Source organism: Nannospalax galili, unplaced genomic scaffold (assembly GCF_000622305.1).
Source record: "Nannospalax galili isolate Female #2095 unplaced genomic scaffold, S.galili_v1.0 scaffold1154, whole genome shotgun sequence".
Lineage (NCBI taxonomy): Eukaryota > Metazoa > Chordata > Mammalia > Rodentia > Spalacidae > Nannospalax > Nannospalax galili.
In genome coordinates this window covers 514784-538108 of record NW_008335437.1, presented here as the reverse complement: position 1 = coordinate 538108, position 23325 = coordinate 514784, and the positions used below count along the sequence as shown (strand labels likewise).

Here is a 23325-nt window from a genome sequence, read left to right as displayed (position 1 = left end):
GTGTAACACTGGGCAATGGATGACCTCCCTGAATCTCAGCTTTCTTATCTATGAAATGGGCAGATGAGAAGTAATCTACTTCCTCAACAGAGTGCCTCTCCAATAAGTATGGAGAATTATGACTTACTATATGACTGCTGCTATAGTTTTCTTTCTAACAAACCTTGGTTATCACTTCAGCAGTGGCACCTAATCTGGGGATTCCCACTTGAATCCCAACCAACTCCAAAATGTCCTTTTTGATCCCAGGCAGAAATGCAAGTCATTTCTTGGCTTCCAACAGTCACACGGGTCCTTGTTGCAATTAGAATAAAATCCAAATGCCTTACTGCAACCTGCCAGGCTTTGTGTGATTAGAACTCTGCCTGATCCTCTAGTCCTGTTAGTGATCCCTCTCTGGGATTTACAGCTTCTTGGCCCCAACTTGCATTCATTACTATGTTCTAGAGATTTTACTCTTGCTCAGTCTCTCCCTCCCTTCCTCTCTCCCTCCCTCCTCCTTCCTTATTTTTGATTTTTAAAATTAAATTAAATTTATTATTGTGTGTGAGTTGTGTTATGATGTGTCTTTGTGAATGCAGGTGAGTGTATACCATGATGTACATGTGGAGGTGAGAGGACAATGTTTAGGAGTCAGTTCTCGCCTTCTATCATGGGTTCTGGGTATTGAACTCAGGATGTTAGGCTTGTTAAGCCCCTTTACCCACTGAGTAAAGGGGGTCATCTCACCAGCCCATGCTTGAGGCCTGCTTGGGCTACATGAAATTTTGTCTCAAAAAGCAAAAGCATGGGCCTGCACCATCATGCTTGACCTTTTTTTTTTTCTGGTGACAGGGTCTTTCTATGTACTCTAAGCTGGCTTAGAATTGGCTAGCTCAGGCTAGACCCTAACTCCCAGTCCTTTCTATCTTAGCCCCTCAAGTGCTGAGGTCACAGTTGAGTGTCACTATACTTGCTTTCTCTGGATTTTCCAAGTCTGGCTCTTACTCATCATTCATTCCCTTAATTCTGATGGTCCTTTCCAACTGGAACCAGCCATCACTTCCATTCAAAGCCTCTACCACACACCCTGCTGCATTTACTTCACAGGCTTTTGTGCAGATAGATCTACCTGGGCCTCCAGTTGAACCTAAGCTTTCCAAGAACAGGGGACCTTGTCTGTCTTCAACACTGATCCTTAGTGACTAAGCCAGTGTTTGCCACATGGCATATCTGTTGAAGGCATAGACGAATTAACCCAAGTACATCCAATTAGCCCAGGATCTGGGATTCATTTTAGTAGGTGTTAAAAGTCTACTGAATATGTAAATCCACCACACACATGCATGCATGCACACCCACACACACCCCTAAGCCCAGGAACTAGCACACTCTACATTAACCAATATGGGATTAAATTAATAGTTGACTACAAAATGATTCAACCAGACATGGTACTCAGGAATTATGGGGAGCACCTGCCTCCTACCCTCCACCCCACCCCTGCCCTACCTTTGCCCAAGGGCTTGCTTTCGGGTCCGGGTTCCTCCAGCCCATATGTTTCCCGGGTACTGCAGCCGAGGCTCAGGTCACAAAGCGTGGCACACAGATCTGGGTCTTCAAACTCCAGTGGGGTTAGGAAGGCATCTCCAGTCAAGAGGGGATCAGTGATGAGAGGGGAGCAGGGAGGAGATGGGGAGGAGAGAGAGGAGCGTGGGGACAGGGAGGTCATGGACTTTGGTGTGCCAGACAGGGAACGCAAGGCCTGTAGGCGACTGCCTCCCTCTGCCTTCTGGGTCTTGGCCACCTCGTCCTCATGGATGGTGGTGATGCAGCCTGAGGGTCGGAAGCCTGTGGTCCCTTCCAGAACCAGCAGCTCCACCTTGCTCTGCAGCTCTGAGTCCAGCTGCTCAAAGGGGTCGTAGTAGAGGTCAGTGAAGCTGGCTGAGGTGGAAGAGTCGAGGCTGGAGGCAGCCAGAGAGCCCCGGCTGGACGTGAGTGACCCAGGACTGCTCCCTGAAGACAAGGACTGCATGCTGCTTGAGAGGCTGAGAACAGGGAGGGGAAGAAAGAGGTGACATGGAGTGAGGTGGCCAATGGGGGCAAGGCTCTGGAAAACACTATGGAAATTTGATATACAATCACTTTCCTGGCCCACTTGACAACCCACGGCAGACCATGCACCCAGTTTCACTGAGAACAAAATAGACACGCTAAGAAAGACAGAAAGCAGCAGAGTTCGGATGGGGACTCAAGTTCCCTGCCTAAAAAGTACCGTACTTTCTGTGTTTGAGACAAGGTCCTGCTTTGCACATCTGGCAGGCCTCAAACTCTTGATCCTCTTGTCTGAGCCTCCACGTGCTGGAATTCTAGGTATTTACTACCACCACACCTGGCTTCTGCTCTTTCCTTCTATCTCTACTTCTCAAGCCTCCATTGGCCACATTACTTTTTTCAAGATAAGGTTGGCCTGTAGCCCCAGTTGGCCTTGAACTCACTATGTAGACCAGGTTGGCCTCTATCTCACAGAGATCCACCTGCCTCTGTACCCAGTGCTGGGATTAAAGGCATTTGCCACCATGCTGGCCCCCACATTATATTTTTATTGGACTATTTCTGAATATATTTCTTGAAATCAAGTCACTTTTTTTTTTCCCCTGGAGACAGTCTCACACAGCTCAGGCTGGCCTCAAACTCATTATGTCACTAAGGCTGGCTTTGAACTCCTAATCTTCTTGCCTCTATCTGTAGAGGGCTGGCATTACAGGTGTGTACCATCATGCCTGGTTCAACCCTTTTTTTTTTTTTTTTTTGTCTTTTTTGAGACAGGGTCTCCGTGTAGCCCCAGCTGTCCTGGAACTCACTATGTAGACCAGGCTGGCCTTGAACTCACAGAGCTCCGCCTGCCCCTGCCTCCCAAGTGCTGGACTACAGGCGTTACGCCACCACGCCGGGCTTAACTCATTTTTTAGTACCTTAAAATATTTAACTGAAAAGGAGACCTGACATCCTAAATGTCCTTCAAAAGCACTACTGCTATACACAAAAGGAAGCTACTTTGTCAGGGGGATGGAGAGAGGAAACTGATGAAAACAAAATGCTACTGTGAAGTTCCAACAACAAACTGTAGCCCTCAAAGCCTGAGCCTACTGAAACCTACTGTGTGATTCAAAGGCGCTATAAAAGTGGACTGGCAGCAGGACTCCTATATTAAACTCCACCCACCCAGGACCTGGGGATCATTGCGGAAGAGGGGGTGGAAAGACTGTAAGAGCCAGGAAGGAGGTACATGACCATACAGAAATAGTCCTACAGGCTCCTGGAACTCTTCTCATATGAACCTACAGCAATGGTGTCAGCATGCACAAGACCCATGCAAACTTAAGCAAAAACCCAGCTCAGAACTGTGGAAATGAACAGCAGGCCCCAATCTTAGATGAAGAATTATCAGTAGCTGATTACTGCTGGGTGCGGAAGAGTTGATCTTCCTAAGGGGAGGGACTCCCTCCCCTTAGTGGATGAATTTGCACTGAGGGACATCTGGGGACACTAACTGTACATGATAGACCTTAACCCAAATGACAGAAAGTATAAACTGCAGTGGGGGAGGGGGCTATGGGAGGGTGCCAAAGGGGAAGGGGGTATAAAGATGATTTTCTGTATGAAATATACAAAAATTCAATTAAAAATTTTTTAAAATAATCAAAGAGTCAAGATGGCAATGACATGGCTGTGGGTATTAGATAATTGGTGGCAGCAGTGGTGGCTCTTGGCACAGGGACTTAAAACATGACTCCAGGTTTTCTCATTTTATAAAGAACCTTTGTGTGGTGGCTCAGGGCAGGGACTTATAATATGATTCTGGGCCTCCTCATTTTATTAAGACCCTTGGCACTTCTACATGGATCTCAAAATTCTGAACTCAGGACTTGGCAAGTAAGAAGAAAATTAACTAGAGAGTCAAGATGGTGCCTGGAGCCACCACCCATGCATGCCTGAGCAATGGATGGAGCCCTACAGGCCTGGCTGCCTACCCATGTGTGCACCTAGCCAGTGGGGTATTGGGACACCAGGTTGCTGAGCTTGGCCAAGGGGGCCAGACAGCAGAGGCAGCCTGTAGGAGATTATGACCACCCCACCAAGAACCTCTCTTGCTAGGGGCATGGCGGGCAAGCAGCCACTGCACAGCACACTCATGGTCAGCCCCGCCATCATCATCATCCAGTGGCTGTCAAGACCTGGCTGCAGTACATAACAGCACTAGGAATCTGAGAAGTCTACAGATTACAGAAAATAAGCTAGAGGACACTGTTGTCATGTGAAGCTGTAAAACATCCCAACCACTCAGAGAATCTTGGATTGGAGGCCTGTGAGTTAACTGCTGCCTGCTGTGAGGACCTAGCTTCTACTTTTACTGACAGTAAAACTCTGTGGGGAATCAATCTGTTGGAGGACACATGGGAGCACAGTGGGGTGAGTATGCTGACTAAGGCCTAGAAACAGCCAAAGTGTAACCTGCATTTATTCAGACTGCAAACAACTGACTTTGTTAAGGAAAACCACTCATACCCTGTCCATAATGATCACCACTTTCTCCCCCTCCTCAACCTCCCTAAAGGAAGCTCTTAGAAATAACCTGGGACTCTTGCAGGGTTTATCTACCTTGCACTTTTGCTTCTCAATCTAAACTCTGCTTTTCAAAAAAAAAAAAAGTGGGCTGGCAGGCACAAGAGAAACTTCCTGGAGCCATCTCTGTGTGTACAGTCCCAAGAGATGAAGGGCCCTGTGTCTAGTCACCCTGGCCAAGCCCACATCTGCTAGACTAATCACCCTCTATGCTTCTAAATGTCCTGATAAAGGAGGATCAGTGAAGGGCAGAGCTGGACTACCTGCTGGCTGTCCCCGAAGAGTCACCCACTACGCCCCCCACTCACCTTCTCAGCTGAGAGTGCAGAGATGCCACTTGCCGAGTGGCTTCCTCCAGCTCTCTCACCAGCTGGTTCCTCTTACTGTTTAACTTTAACCTGCAAAGAGAGAAGGCATGGCAGGACTGCTCTGAAGGGATCCAGTCCTCCAGCATCCCTGTAGTTCACCAAAGAGGAAACATAGACATGTGTTCTCATAGATGGATATAGCAATCCAAAGGCACATACATAAGAACTTTCTAGAAGCATCTTACTATGGTGTCTGGGAGAAATATACCCTCTATATATTATAAGTCTATAGTAATTGTGATGTTATCTGGCATAGGTGAGGGACTATATTAGAAACCTTAATACCTTGCATTAATTTAGTCTATAATGATACTTGCATGGTAAGAATGATTTCTCACTATTTTACAAATAAGGAAATTGAGGTTCTTATAGTTAAATAACTTACTCAAAGTTGCAGTCAGTGGTGGAATTAGGATTCTACCCAGCTACCCTTATCTCCCTCTCTCCTTACATCTTCCTCCTCCTTCCCTCTCTCCCTTTTCCAACTACTATTTCCTTCTCTCCTTCCATCCCTCTTCCTCTCCAATTAATATTTACCGAGCACTCAGGTCCTACCAGATGCTGTCCCTAGCACTGACATATATTAGTAAGGGAAAGAGAACTTGTTTCTGCTCTTAGGGAGCTTGGAGAGTAGAAGACAATAGGTATCTATTAGCACAGGGTGTGACAAGGTCCAGAACAGTAGAAAAGAACATAGGAGATTCCTAATATAGACCTTGAGTCAGAAGCTTTGTGGCTGAGGCTGCATGAACCTACCCTTGCATCCTCCTAGATTCCTGGACTCAAAGCTAGACCACTTTCCCAGCCTCTCTGGGAGCTGGCAGAGGCATATGATCAAGTTCTGGCCAATGGGATGTGAACAGAAGCCATGTGTATAAGGCTGAAGAGGTTAGGGAAGTGGGCACGTTTTCCTCACAGACTCACATGGCCTTAAAGGGAAGCTGTCATAGGAAGAAACGGTGTGGGTGAATCAGCGATGACAAGGGAGGCTGCCAGTTACAGGGAATACCCAATTTGGTATTATATGGGTAAGAAATAAACTTCTGTTGGGTTTATCCACAGGGATTTGGGGCCATTTCTTGTAGCAGGTGGATCCTCTATGAATAGAGACGTTTACTGGACATGTAAGATGGACAGAGAGTAGGGAAGAAAAAGGTGGTATTTTTTTTCCCCCCTAGATGAAGTAGGCAAGTTTCATTCACTCACTGCAAGATCTGGATGATAAATTTCCATGTGGGGATGTGTTCCCCTGAGGGTGCCCATTTTCTCTGCCACCCTGCTAGAGAGGGGCTGACTGACCTTTGCTCTCCACATTCTAGAAGGCACAAAGAGCTTAGCTAGTCCAGTCTGGGGCCTAGGAGAAAGGACAGGTTTCCACATAAAACCAAACCAGGCCATCCCTCCACCAACCTCTCCGGGCATCCCACACATGCCCTGCAACAACGATCTGAGATGGCTGTAGACACAAAAGTGCAGAGCACATTCTGGGCTTGTGACTGAGCAAGCGAACTTGTAAAATCATAGTCAAGACAACCAGAACAGTGGGCAGAGTGGCCTTGGCATGATTTTTGGCCAACTCAATCTCTGGGGCTTTTCTTCCAGATTCTTGCCTGGGGCAGTCAGGGGCAGATGGCGGGTTGGCAGATGGAGCCTATAATGAACAAGCCTCAGAACTCTCAATGGAATGGATAAAGCTGTAGAAACTCCTGTCCCTTTTGAAGAGCAAAACCCAAGAAGGCGGTTAAGTCTAGGGTCAAGAGTTGGACCTCACAGTTTCTACAGAACAAGCCACAGAGCATGCTGGGAGTAGTGCAAGTCTCCGCTGGGGACTGGATAGGCTATTGAGGGAACTGGGGTCTGACTGCCTCGACTTCCTGAGCACAGCGGGGGTAGCCACTATTATCAACACACAGGTGCAGTGGTCTCCTCCCAGCAGCAGCAGACTTAGCCTGCCAGATGGCATATGAGTGTGATGCTTGACACATGCCGGGTGGCCAAGGACACATCAAGTGTGGAAGCAGGCAGAAGATCCAGGGGGTGAAGCTAGAATCCCCACAAACTATAGCTTAGCACCTGGTGTGCTGGTTAAAAATGCAAGAGCCTGGGCTGTATCTCAGGCCTGAAGAATTGGTCCCCAAGGTGGGGTCATGCACCCACGCTTTAACAAGCACCCTGAGTGAGTACACACCAGCTCTGACTTGGTGGGGAGGGTGTGCAGGAAGGGAGAGTGAAGCATAGAGTGTAAGGCTAGTTCTGGTGGATTCGGGACCTGGCTTTGGTAGGTTCTGTAGTCCGGCCTTCTGGACATGTTTACTTCTGTCCTCAAAGGCACCTTGAATGGAAAAGGCCACTGTATGTATGGAGGTTTCATTCCATTTAGAAGGAAAGGGAGGGAGAGTGGGAAGGAAGCGAAGGGAGAGGGAAAATAGCAGAGGTATAGGGGAGCTGAAGGAGAGAGGAGAAACAGACATTAAAACACACATACACACACACACACACACACACACACACACACACACACACACGAAAAACAAAGACTTACAAAGAAGGAAAGCAGGAATTCATAGCAGTGAGCACACACATGGATCAGAAGCAAGTAGCTGTAGATTCATCAGGAGTGCCCCCATCATTCCTGTGCGTCTCCTTCTTGAACCCCTCTTAGGCTACACATAGCTTCCTGCCTCTGTGCCTATCAACTTCCTGACTGCTGCGCTCCCCCAGCAACTTGCCCCCCAGAACCTCTGTGTGGCCTTGGTCAACAGCTGCCAAGGAGTGGAGAGTCTGGTGCCCCCTAAACTTGGCTGTGTGGACTCCCTGATCCTGTGGAGCTGCTGGACCCTTGAAAGATGGGGTTGAAAGTAATGCTGAAAGGCCTTCTGAGTGGGCAGTCACCTAAAGTAAGCAAGGGCTTGAGCCACAAACTTGGGGGCTTCTAATACCAGCTCTGTCAGTGGTGATGCTGGGTGAGCCCTGGCTTCCTTATCTGTAAAACAGAGGCTGCTCTCAAGTTTACTGGGCAGAATATAGGATCTGGAACATAGTGGTAGCTTTCACATGCAGTACACCTTAGGGGTTCTAGCTTCAGGAAATGACAATTTTCATAGCAGTAAAGAACCCCAGTTCATAGTCTAGTTCAACACCCGTTTCCAGACTGTGGAAGAATTCAGGGGTGCTTTTTTCCTCTATGAGGCAAACAAAGCCCACGTTGGTCAATGACTTGCTCAGGGTCAGCAGGTGGAATGTATCTCTTTTGACCTAATAGGCATCAAGTAAGTCTCCGATGAGCAGCTTCTGGCAGAGAGGGTGATGGACAGTTAGTCACTGGGTCTAGTTGCACATAAGACACCCAGTGGCCCAGGCCACTTATCCATTTATTCTTTCCATAAACACTAAAGGAGCAAAGTCATAGGCCTTGTCCCCAAAGGGCAGAGTCCCAGGAAAATGAGCATAGTCTTGGAACTAAAGAAGACTTCTAACAGGTAATTCTAAGAGCTGTAAGAGAACTATTTAAGGTCTACTGTTTTCCTTCTTCCACTGAACTGGTGATGCTTCAGGGCCGATCATCCACTCCTGCCAGTGATGGACAGAAGGGAAGAAGTGGGTACATTTTGGATGTCTCTGTTAGTAGTCTGATAATGTGCTTGGCCAGGAAAGATTTCCCCAGTAACCAATCAAGGAAGCCCTTGAAGGCCTGAGGAGCCTCACAGAGGGTGAGCATCTTGAGCCATTGGATACTGTGCCACACACAAATGGAGCTTGCTAAGGTGTTCGGCTGTTACTGCAAGCTGGCTGCTTTAGAGTTTAAGGGCTGTAAGACTATATATATATATATACAAAGCACACATAGACACACTGGTCTTCAACCTTCAACCACTCAGCATGTGCTAAAATCAATTTGGTAGATCATGAAGAATGAAGAGAAATAGTTGTTTCCCCTGTATCCAGTGGTTTGGCCCCAGACAAACCCCTTCCTAAGCCCCGGACACCAAAGTCCTCAGATGTTCAAGTCTGTGTATAAATGAAATAGCATATACACACTTTCTTGTTTTATTACTATCATCATCATCATCATCATCATCATTATTGTGTGTGTGTGTGTGTGTGTGTGTGTGTGTATGTGCTTGTGTCACAGTGTACGTGCAGAAGTCAGAGGACAAATTGTTGGAGTCAGTTATCTCCACCATACAGATCTTAGGGACTGAACTCAGATCATCAGCCTTGGTGGTATGGATCTCTACCTACTGAGCCATCTCACCAGCCCTCCCGTGTGCTTTAAATCATCTCTATATATTGTATAACAATACAGTATTAGTTGTTACATTAATGCATTGTATTATTGTATTTTTGCCATATTCATTTTTAATTTACTCTTCAAACATTTTCAATCTGCAATTGATTTTCATGATGTGGAGCCTGTGGATACCAGAGGAGGTTGTCAGAGACACACTACTGTGTGAAACCTGTGTTTCTTCTCACAATTAGAGAATGTGAGTCACTGTTACCATGTTGGAAAATGACTCTCCCAGGTGATAACGTGCTAGTGAGCAGATAGCCTCCCGAGAGCCTGCACCACAGACTTTGTTGGTAATGTGCTTCCTCTATAAAGTACTAGGATGCTAGTGCCTAAGAACACAAGTCATCTTCCCTGAAATGCCACTCTGGAAAGCTCTGGCAACTCTAAATGAGGGTGGTCACAGGTATCCCCACGATGGTCCTCTAACCCCTGGCCCCTGCTAGACTGACAGAACAGACTGGATGTTCTCCTTTTCCCTTAGGCCCATTGGCCACACTTGGTCACACCTCCTGACCCCAGACCTACCTCTCGGTCAATGCCTTGCTCTGGGTGTCCCGTGCTGCCTGCAGGTCCTTCTCCAGCCGCTTCCGGGCCATCTCCAACTGCTCCACCTCTCCCTGGGTCCACTTCCGGGGGCTGATAAAACGCATTTCCTTTAGCAGCTCCTCCTTCTCATTGATGAGGATCAGCCGGTCCCTCTCTGAGTCTAGCACCCCAGGCCAGGCCTCACTATCAAGTTTGGCCAGCTGAATCTTGAGGTTGGCGATCCTATGGGTCGAGAAGGTATGATTGTTGAACCCTTGCATTGCAGGAATAGAGAAACAAATTGTGTTTCTAGGGATATTAGGTACCAGGAGCCAGGCCATCATCAGAGCAATATTTGTCAGTTATTACCTTCCTTTTGATCAGCATGATGTCTCTAGGGACCACATGTGGGTGTAGACCAGGTGTCAACAATGAAGGTGGCTCTGTAGTATTGGGGCACAGATATGACCCAAGCCAGGTCTTAGACTGATGCAGTAGAGACCTGGATGTAGTGCCATGCAATACCTTCTGACCAAGAGCTGTGTGGCCTTGGGTCAGGTACTTAGCTCTCCAAGGGAATTACAAGATGTCCTTCTTCATGGGGTGGTAACTAAAGGTTTTATAGTCCAATATATAACCTCTCAAAACACACTATTTGGCATATAGTAAACCCTCAATAAATGTTTCTGTGCTATAGTTGTCCCTGGTTAGACCACTTATTACTTAATACTGGAAAAATGTCCCTGAGCCTTGAAGATGACAAAAGCAATCTCGCACCCTTTAGAGAGGTTATGGAAATCAGTGGTGATGTGTGCAGTGTGTGGCATACAATGGGCACTGAATCAGTGGCTATGGGAAACACTGGTATGATGAATTGTGTGCTCTCCCTTCAGATTAGTGGTGGCACTGTGGGAACAGTCATGGACCTGGGGTTCAGAGACTTTGAGTTAGGAGTTCTGGCCTTGGCCTTTGTGACAGAAGGAATAATTTCTTGAAAAAATTATTTGTAGGGCTGGAGAGATAGCCCAGTGGTATAACATATGCTTTGGTGTGCATAAGGTCTTGGGATTTGATTCCTAGCATTAACAACAAAAATCATTTTGGTATTACAAATCTCTAGCACAGTGCTTGGTCTACTATAGGTACTTACTAATTATTAATGGAGGTGGTCAGCAGCCTGGTATCTTAACTTTTCTAAGCCTTAGTATCTTTGTAATGTGGAGATAATGATGGTAATCTGAGAGGTCATGAGCACCACATGAAAAAGTTGCAAGGAGAATTCTATACATTGCCAAGTGTTCTCCAGAATTAGGTATCATTCTCACTGAACTGAAATGAAAGACTATTGCTAGAAACATCTAAATGCAATCACAGCACGATCTTTTAGGACTTGGTCTCTACGAAGTGCTTTGGACTTCCATGTTTTAGCCTCGTGGACACATAAGGACTTGTTAATCTCATTGGACAGATGCCCTATGGCTCACTCAAGACTGGAAATCATGGTACATGGCCAGTTCTTGTTAAGCGCAGACCTTTGGACCTGCAGTTTCATCTTACCTGCAGAAAGTGTGACCAAACTTTATCAAAATGTTGTTGGAGGTAAGATGCTTTGTGATATGTGTTGTAAAAGTTCCATTAAAAAACCCATCTAGGTTTGTTCTTTCTCTGGCCAAGTGTCCCAAAAGGAATTCTTTTTAATTTACTTTTAATTTTGTGTGTATGAGTGTATAGCCTGCATTTATATAAGTACACCCATGTAGTGCAAAGCCCACAGAGGTCAGAAGAGGACACTGGATACCCTGGAACTGAAGTTACAGATGGTTGTTAGCCACCATGTGAGTGCTGAGAATTGAACCATGTTCTCTTCAATAGCAGCCAGTACTCTTAACTGCTGAGCACCTCTCTAACCCTCCAACAGGAATTCTTATGGATAATTATTTAATTTCATATTTATATAGAGCAATCAATGAAAATTAGCTCCGAGAGACTTTTGTAGTTGCTGGTCTCTAGCACTTATAGGCTACAATGACATGTAAGGTCTGGTGGGACTCAGCTACATGCAGGGCACTGATGCCTTCTTGCATGTACTTTTCAGAGTGCTTTCCCATGCTCTGTACCTTCATACTTCAGGCCATCCATTCTCTGAAGAATCTGATATAGACTACCAGTTTCTCCCCTCAGACATGCACATGGGACAAAGTCTGGCAAACGACGATCAAGGAAGGTTTCCATGCATTACTGCTACGTTTCTACCATCCTAAGACCTGCATGCTCTGCTTTCCCATCTTGTAAGCTGCCCTGTGCTTTCTACCAAATCTACCTTTGGTTGTGATGAAACATTTAATGGCCTTACCCTGGGTGGAACATTTCAGACCTTCAGTCTCTCCAGGACTGATTATCAAAGAAAGATACTACTACAAGCTAGGAGAGAGCTGAGGTTCTAGGTGGTCCCTTTACAGGGGATGACAGGCACAAATATACAAGTGCTGCTGTCTTGTTGAACCCCTAGAGGAGCTGAAATGGTGCATAGGACCTGTTTCCTTTTATCTCACCATTATCTAATTCCTTCTTATATCCCATACTGCCCTTGGAAATAATATACTCTCAAACCACTTGGTGAGCTGACCTCAATCCCCATCCCAGCATGAGCACATGGCCCATACCTGGACCTTCTGGGACCCCTAATTCCTCCTCTCTCTACTGGCCCTGCAACAATGACTGGTCATTCAAGAATACCAGTCTCAGAACTAGGACTTATGGAAACTGTTGGGAACAGTGCTTGGGAGACTGAAGCAGGAGAATGATGATTTTGTGGCCAGCCTAGGCTATATAGCATAACCCTATCTCAGAAACTGGAAACACAGACACGCCACCCACCCAAACAAATATGCAAACAAAGAACCACAAACAAAACCCATCTGTTGGGAAGGAAGGCAGCCTTTCTACTCAGGCTGGTAACCCAGAAGTACATAAGCTTAGGACTGCTGTGGGTAATCAAGGAAAACCTGATGGAAAATGAAGTCAACACAAAAACAAGCGGAGCTGAGAGGAAGAGACTGAATTTATGCAATACTGTTTGAATTCCTGGGTCTAGCTGAGCCTAGAACTAGATCCCCCCAGCGTTTTTGGAGTCATACTGTTTAATTCTTTTTTGCTTCTTCCTCTCCTTTCTACCAGATTTCTGTCATTGCTGCAGAGTTGTGCTGGCCACTGGGAGTTGGCAGAGCAGCAGAGCTAGACACTGATACATTCAGTGGCCTGGCTGACACGCTTCACAGACCAGACCACTTGGTCTCAAGAGCAATGGATAGGATACACCATTTAGTTTAGTTTAGTTTAGTTTAGTTTAGCTTAGCTTAGTTTAGTTTAGTTTAGTTTTAGTCTAGTCACTGCCACAACGCCAGGTTGGTTGTCTTCCAATAAAGCTGGTGTAGTATACAGAAGATAATGAACTTTAAAAAAAAAATTTATTATTTTTATTTTATGTGTATGTGTGTATTGCCTGCATGTAGGTAAGTGCACCTGTGTTATGCAATGCCCGCGGAGGATAGAAGAGGCTGTCGGGTCCCCTGGAACTGGAGTTACAGACAGTTGTTAGCTGCCATGTGGGTGCTGGGATTTGAACCCAGGTCTTCTGCAAGAACAGCCAGTGTTCTTAACCACTGAGCCATCTCTCCAGCCCCAAGATCATGAACTTGAAGTCAGAAAGAACATCCAGGGTTCAAATTCTGACTGCACTGCCTGAGAAGGTCATGAAACATCTCAAGTCTATCTCTTCTCCTCTCTAGTATGGAGATAAGACAGAAACTCTGCTGTTAAGTTTTCTAAATTAGATAAGCTCATAAATATACAAGTATTTAGTACAATACTCTGTTTACGCTTGTCAACAATAGTTCTAGATATGACACCTTTATTACTTTATCAGTGTGATGGTGAAACCCAAATGCTTAGATTCTATACAACCACAGAACATCTGAATCCCTAGCATCCATACTGCTGAGAAATACAAGCTACTAAGGCAGAAGGTGTCGGCTGATTGTTTTCATAATTAAATTCATTTTCATTCTGAACATCAGTAGAACCTGTGTAATTGCTAAGAGGGTAAAGGTGCTTGCCAATGCAAGCCTGGCAACCCAGGTTTGATCCACAGAACCTATATAAGTGGAAGGTGAGAATCAACTTCACAAAGTTGTCTTTGGACCTTTACATATATGCTGTGACATATGTACCTCCCACCCCCATTAATAATAATTTTTTTAATTAAAAAGGAAAATATTAGAGCCAGATGTGATGGTACACACCTTTAATCCCAGCAATTGAGAGGCAGAGGTGAGCATATTGCCGAGTTTGAGGCTAGCCTGGTCTACATAGTGAGTTCCAGGTGTCTCAGAATAAGGCTACATAGCTCAATGATAGAATAATTGCCTAGCATGTGAAAGGCCCTGGAGTCAATCCTCAGTACCCTACACCCACTCCCAAAAGTTCTTGAACTACAGAGCAAGGTCAAGGCCGGCCTGGACAACATGGAGAGACCCTGCCTAAAAGATCACCACCACTACCAAAACTAGAGAAACAACTGGAGAAACAGCTACACTACTTGCCTGGCATGCACAAGGCCTTCCGTTCAGTTCCCAGTACAACAACAACAAAAGACTATTACAAATAACATTTCACAGTGAAGTGAGAAGTATCACAGTCTTCTTCAGCCTGTTGCTAAGTCCAAATAAATAAATTCATTGCTCTTTCAGACCAAACTGTTTCCAGGGACATCAGAAAACTGAGTATAGAAGGCAAGATAGTTAAGTAGAAAGATTACTAGGCTTTAAAGTTAAACAAATCCTGGTTCAGCAAAGTTCTGCTCTGTTTAGCATAGTGCCCTAGGCCAGTCACGTTCTCTCTGAATTCAAAAGGATTAATACATATGCACAATCACACCTACCTTCACATAATCTTTCTGAGGATTAAACCAGAGGAGAACATAAAAGACCAGGAACAGAGTAGACCATAGTAGCAGCAGTTAGTGGCAGTTATGACTCTGGGGACCACCTCTCCACAGCCCCAGCCTTGAGTTACCTTCTTTTAGCCTCTTCATACCGAAGGCGCAATCTGACCTTCTCAGCCAACTGATTGCTGCTGCTGGTGCCAAACTAGAGGACAAGACAGGAACAAAGTCAGGAATTACATGGTTATTGTGGCCAGTGGTGAGCTGGGTTTCAATAGCTCATGGGAGACTTGACAGATTGCATGGGCAGAGCCAAGAATAGCCCCCAGTCACTGGGCTTGCTGTGTGAACTGTAAGGAAGGTGGTTAAGAAAAATACTTTTCTTCCTTTAGACCATAGGAACAGCCTCAAACTTCTATACCTAAGCACTTCAGGAAAGGAAACCAAAGATCTAAAGTACCATGGTGAAGTTAAAATTGGCTCAAGGCCAAAGCAGATGACAGAAACACAGGGCACAGCAGGTGAAAGGGGACAAGGATGGATAATACACACAAAAGTTAACAGGGGTGGGGGTGGGGGTGGAAGCACCAGGCAGGGACTCAACAAAAAACTCAGACCTGGAGATGGTCCTGAAATATAGAAAGAGGCACCTGGTCTGGTGTCTAGGGGGCTTGTGGCTAGACAAACGGCAGGTACGGAGAAGGAGGGGCAGCCAGTTTCTGCACCTGCCTGTGAGAACCAAGAAGTGTCAAGGCTCACGGGATCCCATGTGGACAAAGCTTCCTCTCACCTAGTGTGAGGACAGCTACAGAAATCCAACGGGAACAGCATTCAGCCATGGAGGCTGGGCGGCAGGCTCGCTCACTCAGTGTTCTGTGGTCTAGCAGAGTCAAAGCTCTCCAAAACTTATGCTCACTATGGACTGGTCCTACTTGGCTACTTTCATAACTGGTGCCTGGGCAGAACTTTTACTACCCACAACTGGGACCAGGCTGAGCCTTGGCATCAGGAGCCAGCAGCTGTCTGAAAGCTCCATGCATTGATTAGGGGATAATAAGAGAAACATCCTCTGCTTTCCAGATGGTGAAAGAAAATCAGAATACAAAACAGTATGAAAGAAGCCAGAGAAAGACACTCTGTCCATTCAAAACGCATTCTGTGCAGGGCCCGGAGTCACAAGCTCTTAGCCAAGCCTGTGGAGTCCCCCACACTGGCCTTTCCTTGTGTCATCACATCATATCTTTTGGGGCCAGGTTAGCAGTCACAGGCCAGCTCCTCAGGCAAGTAAGGATAGGTAGCTACCCTACTAGGGCAGAGTCCCAGACTGCCCCTGCCTACTCACACTTCCTGAGACGTCTGTCTGTGAGCTCACGTCCAGGTACTGCTTTGGCAGTGGGAAACCTGAGCTCTCCAGAGAGCTGCTGCTGGACCACAGGTCAGAATGAGACCCTCTGTCAGTCCGGAAGCCGTCCTTCAGCATGGCAAGGCTCTGCAGGAAGGGAAGGGGTAGGAGTGAACTGAGTGTGCAAGATCTTCTCTTCTTTAGAAGTCCATGCTCACCTCACAGCTTAGTTACACTGTGACAGAGAGTTAGTGGTGAAGGATTCTTAGTGAGTACCAGCGATGAAGCTGAGACTTCCACATGAGAGAAACCAGTGTACATACCAACTCCGCCTGAGGTGGAGCTCTTTTCTGCTTCTTCCTCATATAATCTGAGCTAGCTGATTAACCTCTCTCTGCGTCTACCTACTCTCCTGTGAAATGGGAGTAATCCCAGGTTACATCACAGGGATGTCATGTCAACTCATTAGTTAGCCAACAGTCAGCAGCTCAGCCGCACTGTGATCTTATTACATCATTTGATTCTCTCTACTTTACCAATGAAAAGCTGGCAAGTGGCAAGGCCAGGACTGGGACCTGACTCGGTGCTCTGTGCTCTTAACCAGCAATCACAGTAGGAGTACTCCTTGCTGTTCATGAGTACCCCGTTTGAATGTTTCCATTGGGCCACAGTCCTGGGTGAGCTCAAAGCTTCCCTCCAGAGCCACTCATAGCAGCACTGAGTCTCTGACTCCTGATGTGCCAATGGAGCCATGGTAAAGTATCTCAAGGGTCGGGTGGCTCCTGGGTGGGGAATATGTCCAGGGGGAAGCAATGGAATTGTAGGTCAGATGTTCCAGGGTCTGAAGGCTGGCTCTGCCACTTATTCTCTGAGTCTGACTGTCCTTAGTCTATTACCTGTAAAATGGAGATACTCTGACCCATGCAATACAAAGAACTTAGTCCCGTCACTCTGCCTGTTGAAGAATTACTCTTCTTGCTGATTAGGACTGAGCGAGAACACGTAAGAAAGGCTGATGGAGACACTACACTGCAATGTGTAGGCTAAGCCATCTCCTTCAGTCTGGGTAGTGCTCAAAGTGGAGACACTACACTGCAATGTGTAGGCTAAGCCATCTCCTTCAGTCTGGGTCGTCAGAAAACAAGCTGGGTAGTGCTCAAAATTTCAGATTTTGGGGTATGTATGACTGGGTATTTGAATTGTAATGCGAACTCAGTGGCCTGTACAGTATGTGAAAACAGCTGATATGAGTCCTTGCACAAGGAGCACTAGGGAGAAAGTGGGAGGGGCTGCATCACCTTGATGAGGTCTTGCTTTTCCTTCTCTCCACACGTGATAGCTTTCTTGATGGCTTTGGTTTCCCTCAACACAGCCTGGGCCTCATCCAGTTTGTAGCCACCCTGAGCATCGGACATTTTCTTGTCAATTCTAGAAGACAGAAGATGAGAGAGAGCAAATGTGGGAGGGCAAGGGCAAGTCACAGGCCGCAGGGTTTCAGTCCCTCAAGTCTCTCTCTGTCCAACCTTCCTCTCCATACCCCACTTTGGGGAGAAGCCACAGATGGTCCCTGTCAAATTGCAAATGTGTGTGTCTTTAGAAGCAATGCTACTCTTAAGGTTGGGGTCCTGTGAGCATGAGCTTTCTTAGGAGGCCTTCCTTGATTCCCTCCCTCAGTCCCCCAGGCCAGGCAGGTGGTTGCTATGACACATCTTACATAGCTGGGTGTTCTATCGTGTTGGTAACTTAGACTTTATGAAGCCGTATTCCTGACTTAACTGTGGTAGCCTGGAGGACAGAGCTAAACATATTTGAATAGAGTTAGAATCTGACATAAATTGAGGGGAAGGGGCTCTTCTGTGTATCACAGGCTTTTTTGCAGCATCCATGACCTTGACCCACAAAATACTAACAATGTTCTAACCTTGGGTTGTGACTACAAAAATTATCTCCATATTTGCCTAATGTCCCTTGGGGGAAAGGTCTAAAATCTCTCCAGATGAGAATCATTGTCTTAATTTTTTATTTATTATTATTATTTGTGTGTGTGTATGTGTGTATGTATGTATGTATGTATGTATGTGTGTGTGTGTGTGTGTGATGTGGATGTATGTGGATATGTACATGCAATGCCATACATGTAGAGGTCAGAGGATAACTCTGTGGAGTCGGTTCTCTCTACTTTTATGTGGGTTCTGGGATCGACCCAGGTCATTAGGCTTGTACAGCAAGTACTTTTACACAAAGGAAAGGTGAGACGGCTGTTCCTGGCAGTAGAGTGGCCTTGGACATGGCCCTCAACCCTACAGCTTCAGTTTGCTTTTCTAAAGAGGCCTCGTTTGTGGCATCTGTTTGGCCTATGTTCATAGTTGTTCTGAACGTCAAATGGGATAAATGACATTAAATACTGCAGCAAACTAGGAAGTACTGTACAAATGTAAGGGATTAAAACACTTCTAGCCCAGAGATTATTGGCTTATCCAGACCCTATATATAGGTTTGTTTGATGGAAGGAAAGGTTATTTAAAGAAAAAAAAAAAAAAACTGAATATTTATTTGTTTTCTTTTTTCTCTTGCAGTGTTGAAATCAAATCCAGGGCCTTAAACACACTAAGCAAGAGCTGTATCTATGTCTAAGCTAAGCCCTAAGGTCCCAAGGCAGTTTACTGAAGATCTAAGTAAACTGGAGAAGGTGGAGGGTTGGGGATCTGGAGGAGAAGGGCTAGGGTGCTGAGAAAGTTCTGAGAGCAGGCCCACTTAACCATTTCACACTATCATCAAAGGCAGGCCCAGGCTTCAGTGGAGGGTGGAGAAAAGGAAGTTTAAGAGTCAGAGGGAACACCACAAACCCATTATTCCAGGCTGAGAAATCCTCGCAGGCATTCCTCTCTGGTTTCCTGCCATAGGCCAAATTGTCCTGGGCTAAAAATAGCCTAAGTCAGGACTCACTAGGAGGAGGGGAGGAGGAACTGAGCAGGTTTCTATCCTGGTGCAAGGCTCAGAGGGGAAGAGAGGGCAGCAGGGAGAGGTCCCCACACAGCCCCCTGCACTTACTTTAGCTTCCATGGAGAAAACAAAGCCCCAATTGTGTCTCTCACTAAAAATGGCTTGTCTATTCCTTTTGAGGGCTGAGGGAAGCCTGCCAGGTCTAAGATTGGACTTAAATTTAGTCTGAAAAATTAATCTAAGGAGCATTTTTCCACACATTTCTGCCAAAGATGCACCATAGAAAAGTCCCCAGAGGGAGGAACTGGGATGCCAGGTGACCCTGCTCTGAATGGCCATCGGGTGGTAGATGCAGGGTTGCTGCATGCTAGAGCAGGTGTGAGGGTTCGGTGGCTGGGCCCGGCTCTCCTCTGCCAACAGAGCCAAGAATGGCTCTGAATCCCCAGCAGGATGAACAGAGCAGTTTGTGTGCTGGGCTGCACAGAGCTCTACCTGATCTCTTCAGGCCCCTTAGCAACCCGGCCTCTGGAATTTGGCTCCATAGAGCAGCTCTGGGAGGAACACTTGGGGTGAAGCTTGGGTGGGGAGGGGATGGGGAAGAACAAAGGGTCACCATTATACACTCAGTGAATGAATCTTTTTTTTTTGTAAAGGGAAAGAAAAGTTGTGATGGGGGTGCGGGGGAGATGTGCTTTAGGATTTCCAAATTATGCAGCTGTCCTTTCTCTCAGGCCTTTGGGGGATTCTGCATGCCCAGTAGCCTTAGATGCTGGGCACAGGCTCTCACAGCAGCAGGTTCTCTTGTCTTATCCAGATAACTCTGGGCACAGGGGCTCCTGTGGGGCACAGAAGGGACCCAGCCTTGGCCCTGCCAAAGCAGCTGGCTGTCTCAACTCCTTCCTGTTCATGGGGGCGGGCGGGGCGCTGTCAAGAGAGCCACAGGCCAAAGCCCCACACTATGCTTTTGATTTTTCTTTTTCTCTGCCCTTGAGAGCTTGAGGTTTCCTTCATCCTCTGAAGTTTTTCACCCTTTTAAAAAAGTCTTATTGCTGACTATGAATCAAGCTCATGGATTCTTACACATAGCTACTCAACACACCTTAGCTGGTCCTCCTTATCATGGAGGCAAATGCATATGCTCTCAGGAAGCAGACCAGTACGTCGGCCTCTAACCATGAACATGACATTTGTCGATGTCACTCTGAAAGCTCCCAAAATTACCCCTGAGGGATGAGGTTCAACACCCCAGGTTCTACAAACACAGAAGGCTAAGAGATGAGGAATGCATGAGCTGTCTCTTATCAGACCTGAAGAAAAGTGGTTCCAAGAGAGATGGAATGGGCCTTATGCTTTTTGGGTATGGGGAGAGTGTTATCAGGAATGATGTTTATAAAATAAGCACTGAGATATGAACTATAAAATCCAGTAGTTCCTCAAGCACCACGAAAATGAAATAACAAATAATAGTCCTGGATTGGGGGGTGTGGCTGGGGGGTAGAGTACATGCTTAACATGTGAGAGGTTCTGGGTTCAATTCTTGGGCATCAAAACAATAACGTAACAGAATAAAGGCTAGATGTGTATCTCAGTGGTTAGAATATTTGCCTGGCATATATAAGGCCCTTGGCTTCCATCCCTGGCACCAAAACAACAAATAATTGCATTTTAAAAATTAAAACAAACTGGGGCTGGAGAGATGGCTTAGCAGTTAAGAATATTTGCTGTTCTTCCAGAGGACCAAGGTTTGATTCCCAGCACCCACATGGCAGCTAACAACCATCTATAATTCTAGTTCCAGGGGATCTGACACCCCCTTCTGGCCTCTGCAGGGCATTGCACATACATGGTGCATTTACATACAGGCAAATACTCATACAAATAAAATAAAAATAAATACAATAAATAAAATGTTTCTTAGAAATTAAAACAAACCCTCTAAACTCCTGGGTTTCAGTCCCAAAGATGACCGTTGCTAGCTAGAGGGCCTTGGGCATATTTTCAACCTTGTCAGTGCCTTCATCAATAACACGGGGCAGAACAAAAGCCGCTCTTGTTGAGGTAGAATGAAATGAGGTGGCTGATATAATGGGGGCTCTCCAACACAGCAGCAAGCTTGGGGTAGATGGTCCCTCCCAAGTCCAAGAAAACTAGCTAGGGGTCCTTTCCCACCCTCCCACTCAGTTCCTCAGTGCCAGGCTCCTCTTTTATGTGCTAGACAGGGATTTTCCAACTCAATCCCTACAACTATGGACTTTTCAGATGAAGAAATTGAAACTCAGAAAGGCTAAGTCATTTTTTCAAGGTTCCAGGCACTGGGATTTGAACCCGACAGGTTTTGAGCTATATTCCTCTCTGCCAGGGTGTGTATTGGAGCGAATGTCTTCTTCCAGCCTGGACTGGTTGAGGACTGTGGATGGCCAGCTGCTACAGAGGAGTCTTATCTGGGCCAGCTATCAAACCCACAGAGGAAGGGGAAAGGAGGCTTATCTTTGGGATTCCACTATCAGCTTACCAAAGGACAAGAATTTGCAATGCTGCTACAGGGCAACAAAGTGGTTAAACAGGTTTGTGGAGGCTCAGAGAATAATGGAACATATTCTAAGCAGAGCTCTTGAGGAGGGGGAAAGGACAGTCTTTTATTATTTTTATTTTATGTGTATGAGTGTATTGCTTGCATGTATGTGAGTGCACCCATGTCGTGCAATGCCACGGAGGTCAGAAGGGGGCTTCAGATTCCCCTGGAACTGGAGTTAAGAAGGGTTTGTAGCCACCATATGGGTGCTGGGAATTGAACCTGGGTTCTCTGCAAGAGCAGTCAGTGCTCTTAACCGCTGAGCCATTTCTCCAACCCCAGAAAGAACAATCTTAAACTAGGCACCAAAGCTGATCAACTGGAGCACAGAGGCCAGCGCTTTGCTTTAACAGGTCTAAAGTGGGAGGGTCTGTCTCTGTTCACACTATTACTCTGAATTGTCTCTGGTGTTCACTAAAGACTACAGAGAAGCATAAAGCAAACCCTTCCATGAATTAGGTCAGAATCTGGTTTGAAAGATAGGACTGGCAAATTTGCACATATAAATAAGCTGATCAACTGGAGCACAGAGGCCAGCGCTTTGCTTTAACAGGTCTAAAGTGGGAGGGTCTGTCTCTGTTCACACTATTACTCTGAATTGTCTCTGGTGTTCACTAAAGACTACAGAGAAGCATAAAGCAAACCCTTCCATGAATTAGGTCAGAATCTGGTTTGAAAGATAGGACTGGCAAATATGCACATATAAATTGTGTGCGTGTGTGTGTGTGTGTGTGTGTGTGTGTATAAAACACATTTAAGAAGATAGATATTTTAAAAAGAAAAACATTTGACACAATTTATAATATAATATAGGGCCATTTTGTAGAATCTTTTTTCCAGGGCTGGGGATTGAACCTAGGTCCTTGTGAATGCTAGGCAAGTACTCTCTGTTGAGCTATGTCCCGGGCAGGTCATACTTTCTTTTGTTGTTTTATTTTGGGACGGGGTTTTGCTCTGTAGCCCTACCTGGCCTTGAACGCCTCACCTTCCTAAGTGCTGGGATTACTGCCTTGTGCCACCTTGGCTCATAGTTTTTTACACCCTGTGTTATGCTGAATTCCTAGAAGCTCCCCAGGTGGTGAGGGCTGTGGGATAGGAAGGTATGAAGAAGAATCAACTGACCCTCAACTAGTGGCCATAGTTCATGTAGTTATAACAGGACTCATCCACATGTCCCAAGGCTGTGTGCAGTGCTCACTGAGGAGGATAATAAAAAAGTGTGGTCAGGGGGAAAGAAAAAGCAAATGAATTTAGGGACTGTTATCCAGATGGGTATAACCTCCCCAGGATTCTGAGCAGTCTCTTTGAAGACAGGAATTCAGGAATTCGGATAACCTTCCTGGTGACTCTGTGAGGGTTGCCAGGTAACCTTTATAATGTTCACTGAGGAAGTCACAGACACCTTGCATATAATTCAAGAATAAGCCTTAGGAGGTAGGAGAAATGGTTCAGTGGGTAATACTCTTCCAGAGGACCTGAGTTCGATTCTTAGCACCCCCATATAATTCCAGGTCCAGGGAATCTGACACTTCTGGCCTCCGTGAGCACCTGCACACAGACACACAAAGACACACAAAGACACACACACACACACACACACACGCACAGACACACAGATATACATACACACATTCAAAAAATAAAATAGGTCGTCATGGCATATGCCTGATATCCCAGCACTTGGGAGGCAGAGGCTGGTGGATCTCAGAGAGATAAAGGCCAGCGTAGTCTACA

At 46.1% G+C, this 23325-nt stretch overlaps 1 protein-coding gene across 3 annotated transcripts in view; it reads right to left on the bottom strand.

Moving 5' to 3' along the window:
- Wwc1 (WW and C2 domain containing 1) overlaps positions 1-23325 on the bottom strand; it is a 173330-nt gene that overhangs the window by 40452 nt on the left and 109553 nt on the right. For all 3 annotated transcript variants that reach the window (XM_029562089.1, XM_008830152.3, XM_029562088.1), the window contains exons 6-11: positions 17375-17504; positions 16077-16223; positions 14866-14939; positions 9793-10035; positions 4914-5003; positions 1492-2027 (exon numbers count right to left, since the gene is read on the bottom strand). In XM_029562089.1, coding sequence (XP_029417949.1) covers positions 1492-2027; positions 4914-5003; positions 9793-10035; positions 14866-14939; positions 16077-16223; positions 17375-17504 — 1220 coding nt within the window. The remainder of the gene's footprint in view (positions 1-1491; positions 2028-4913; positions 5004-9792; positions 10036-14865; positions 14940-16076; positions 16224-17374; positions 17505-23325) is intronic.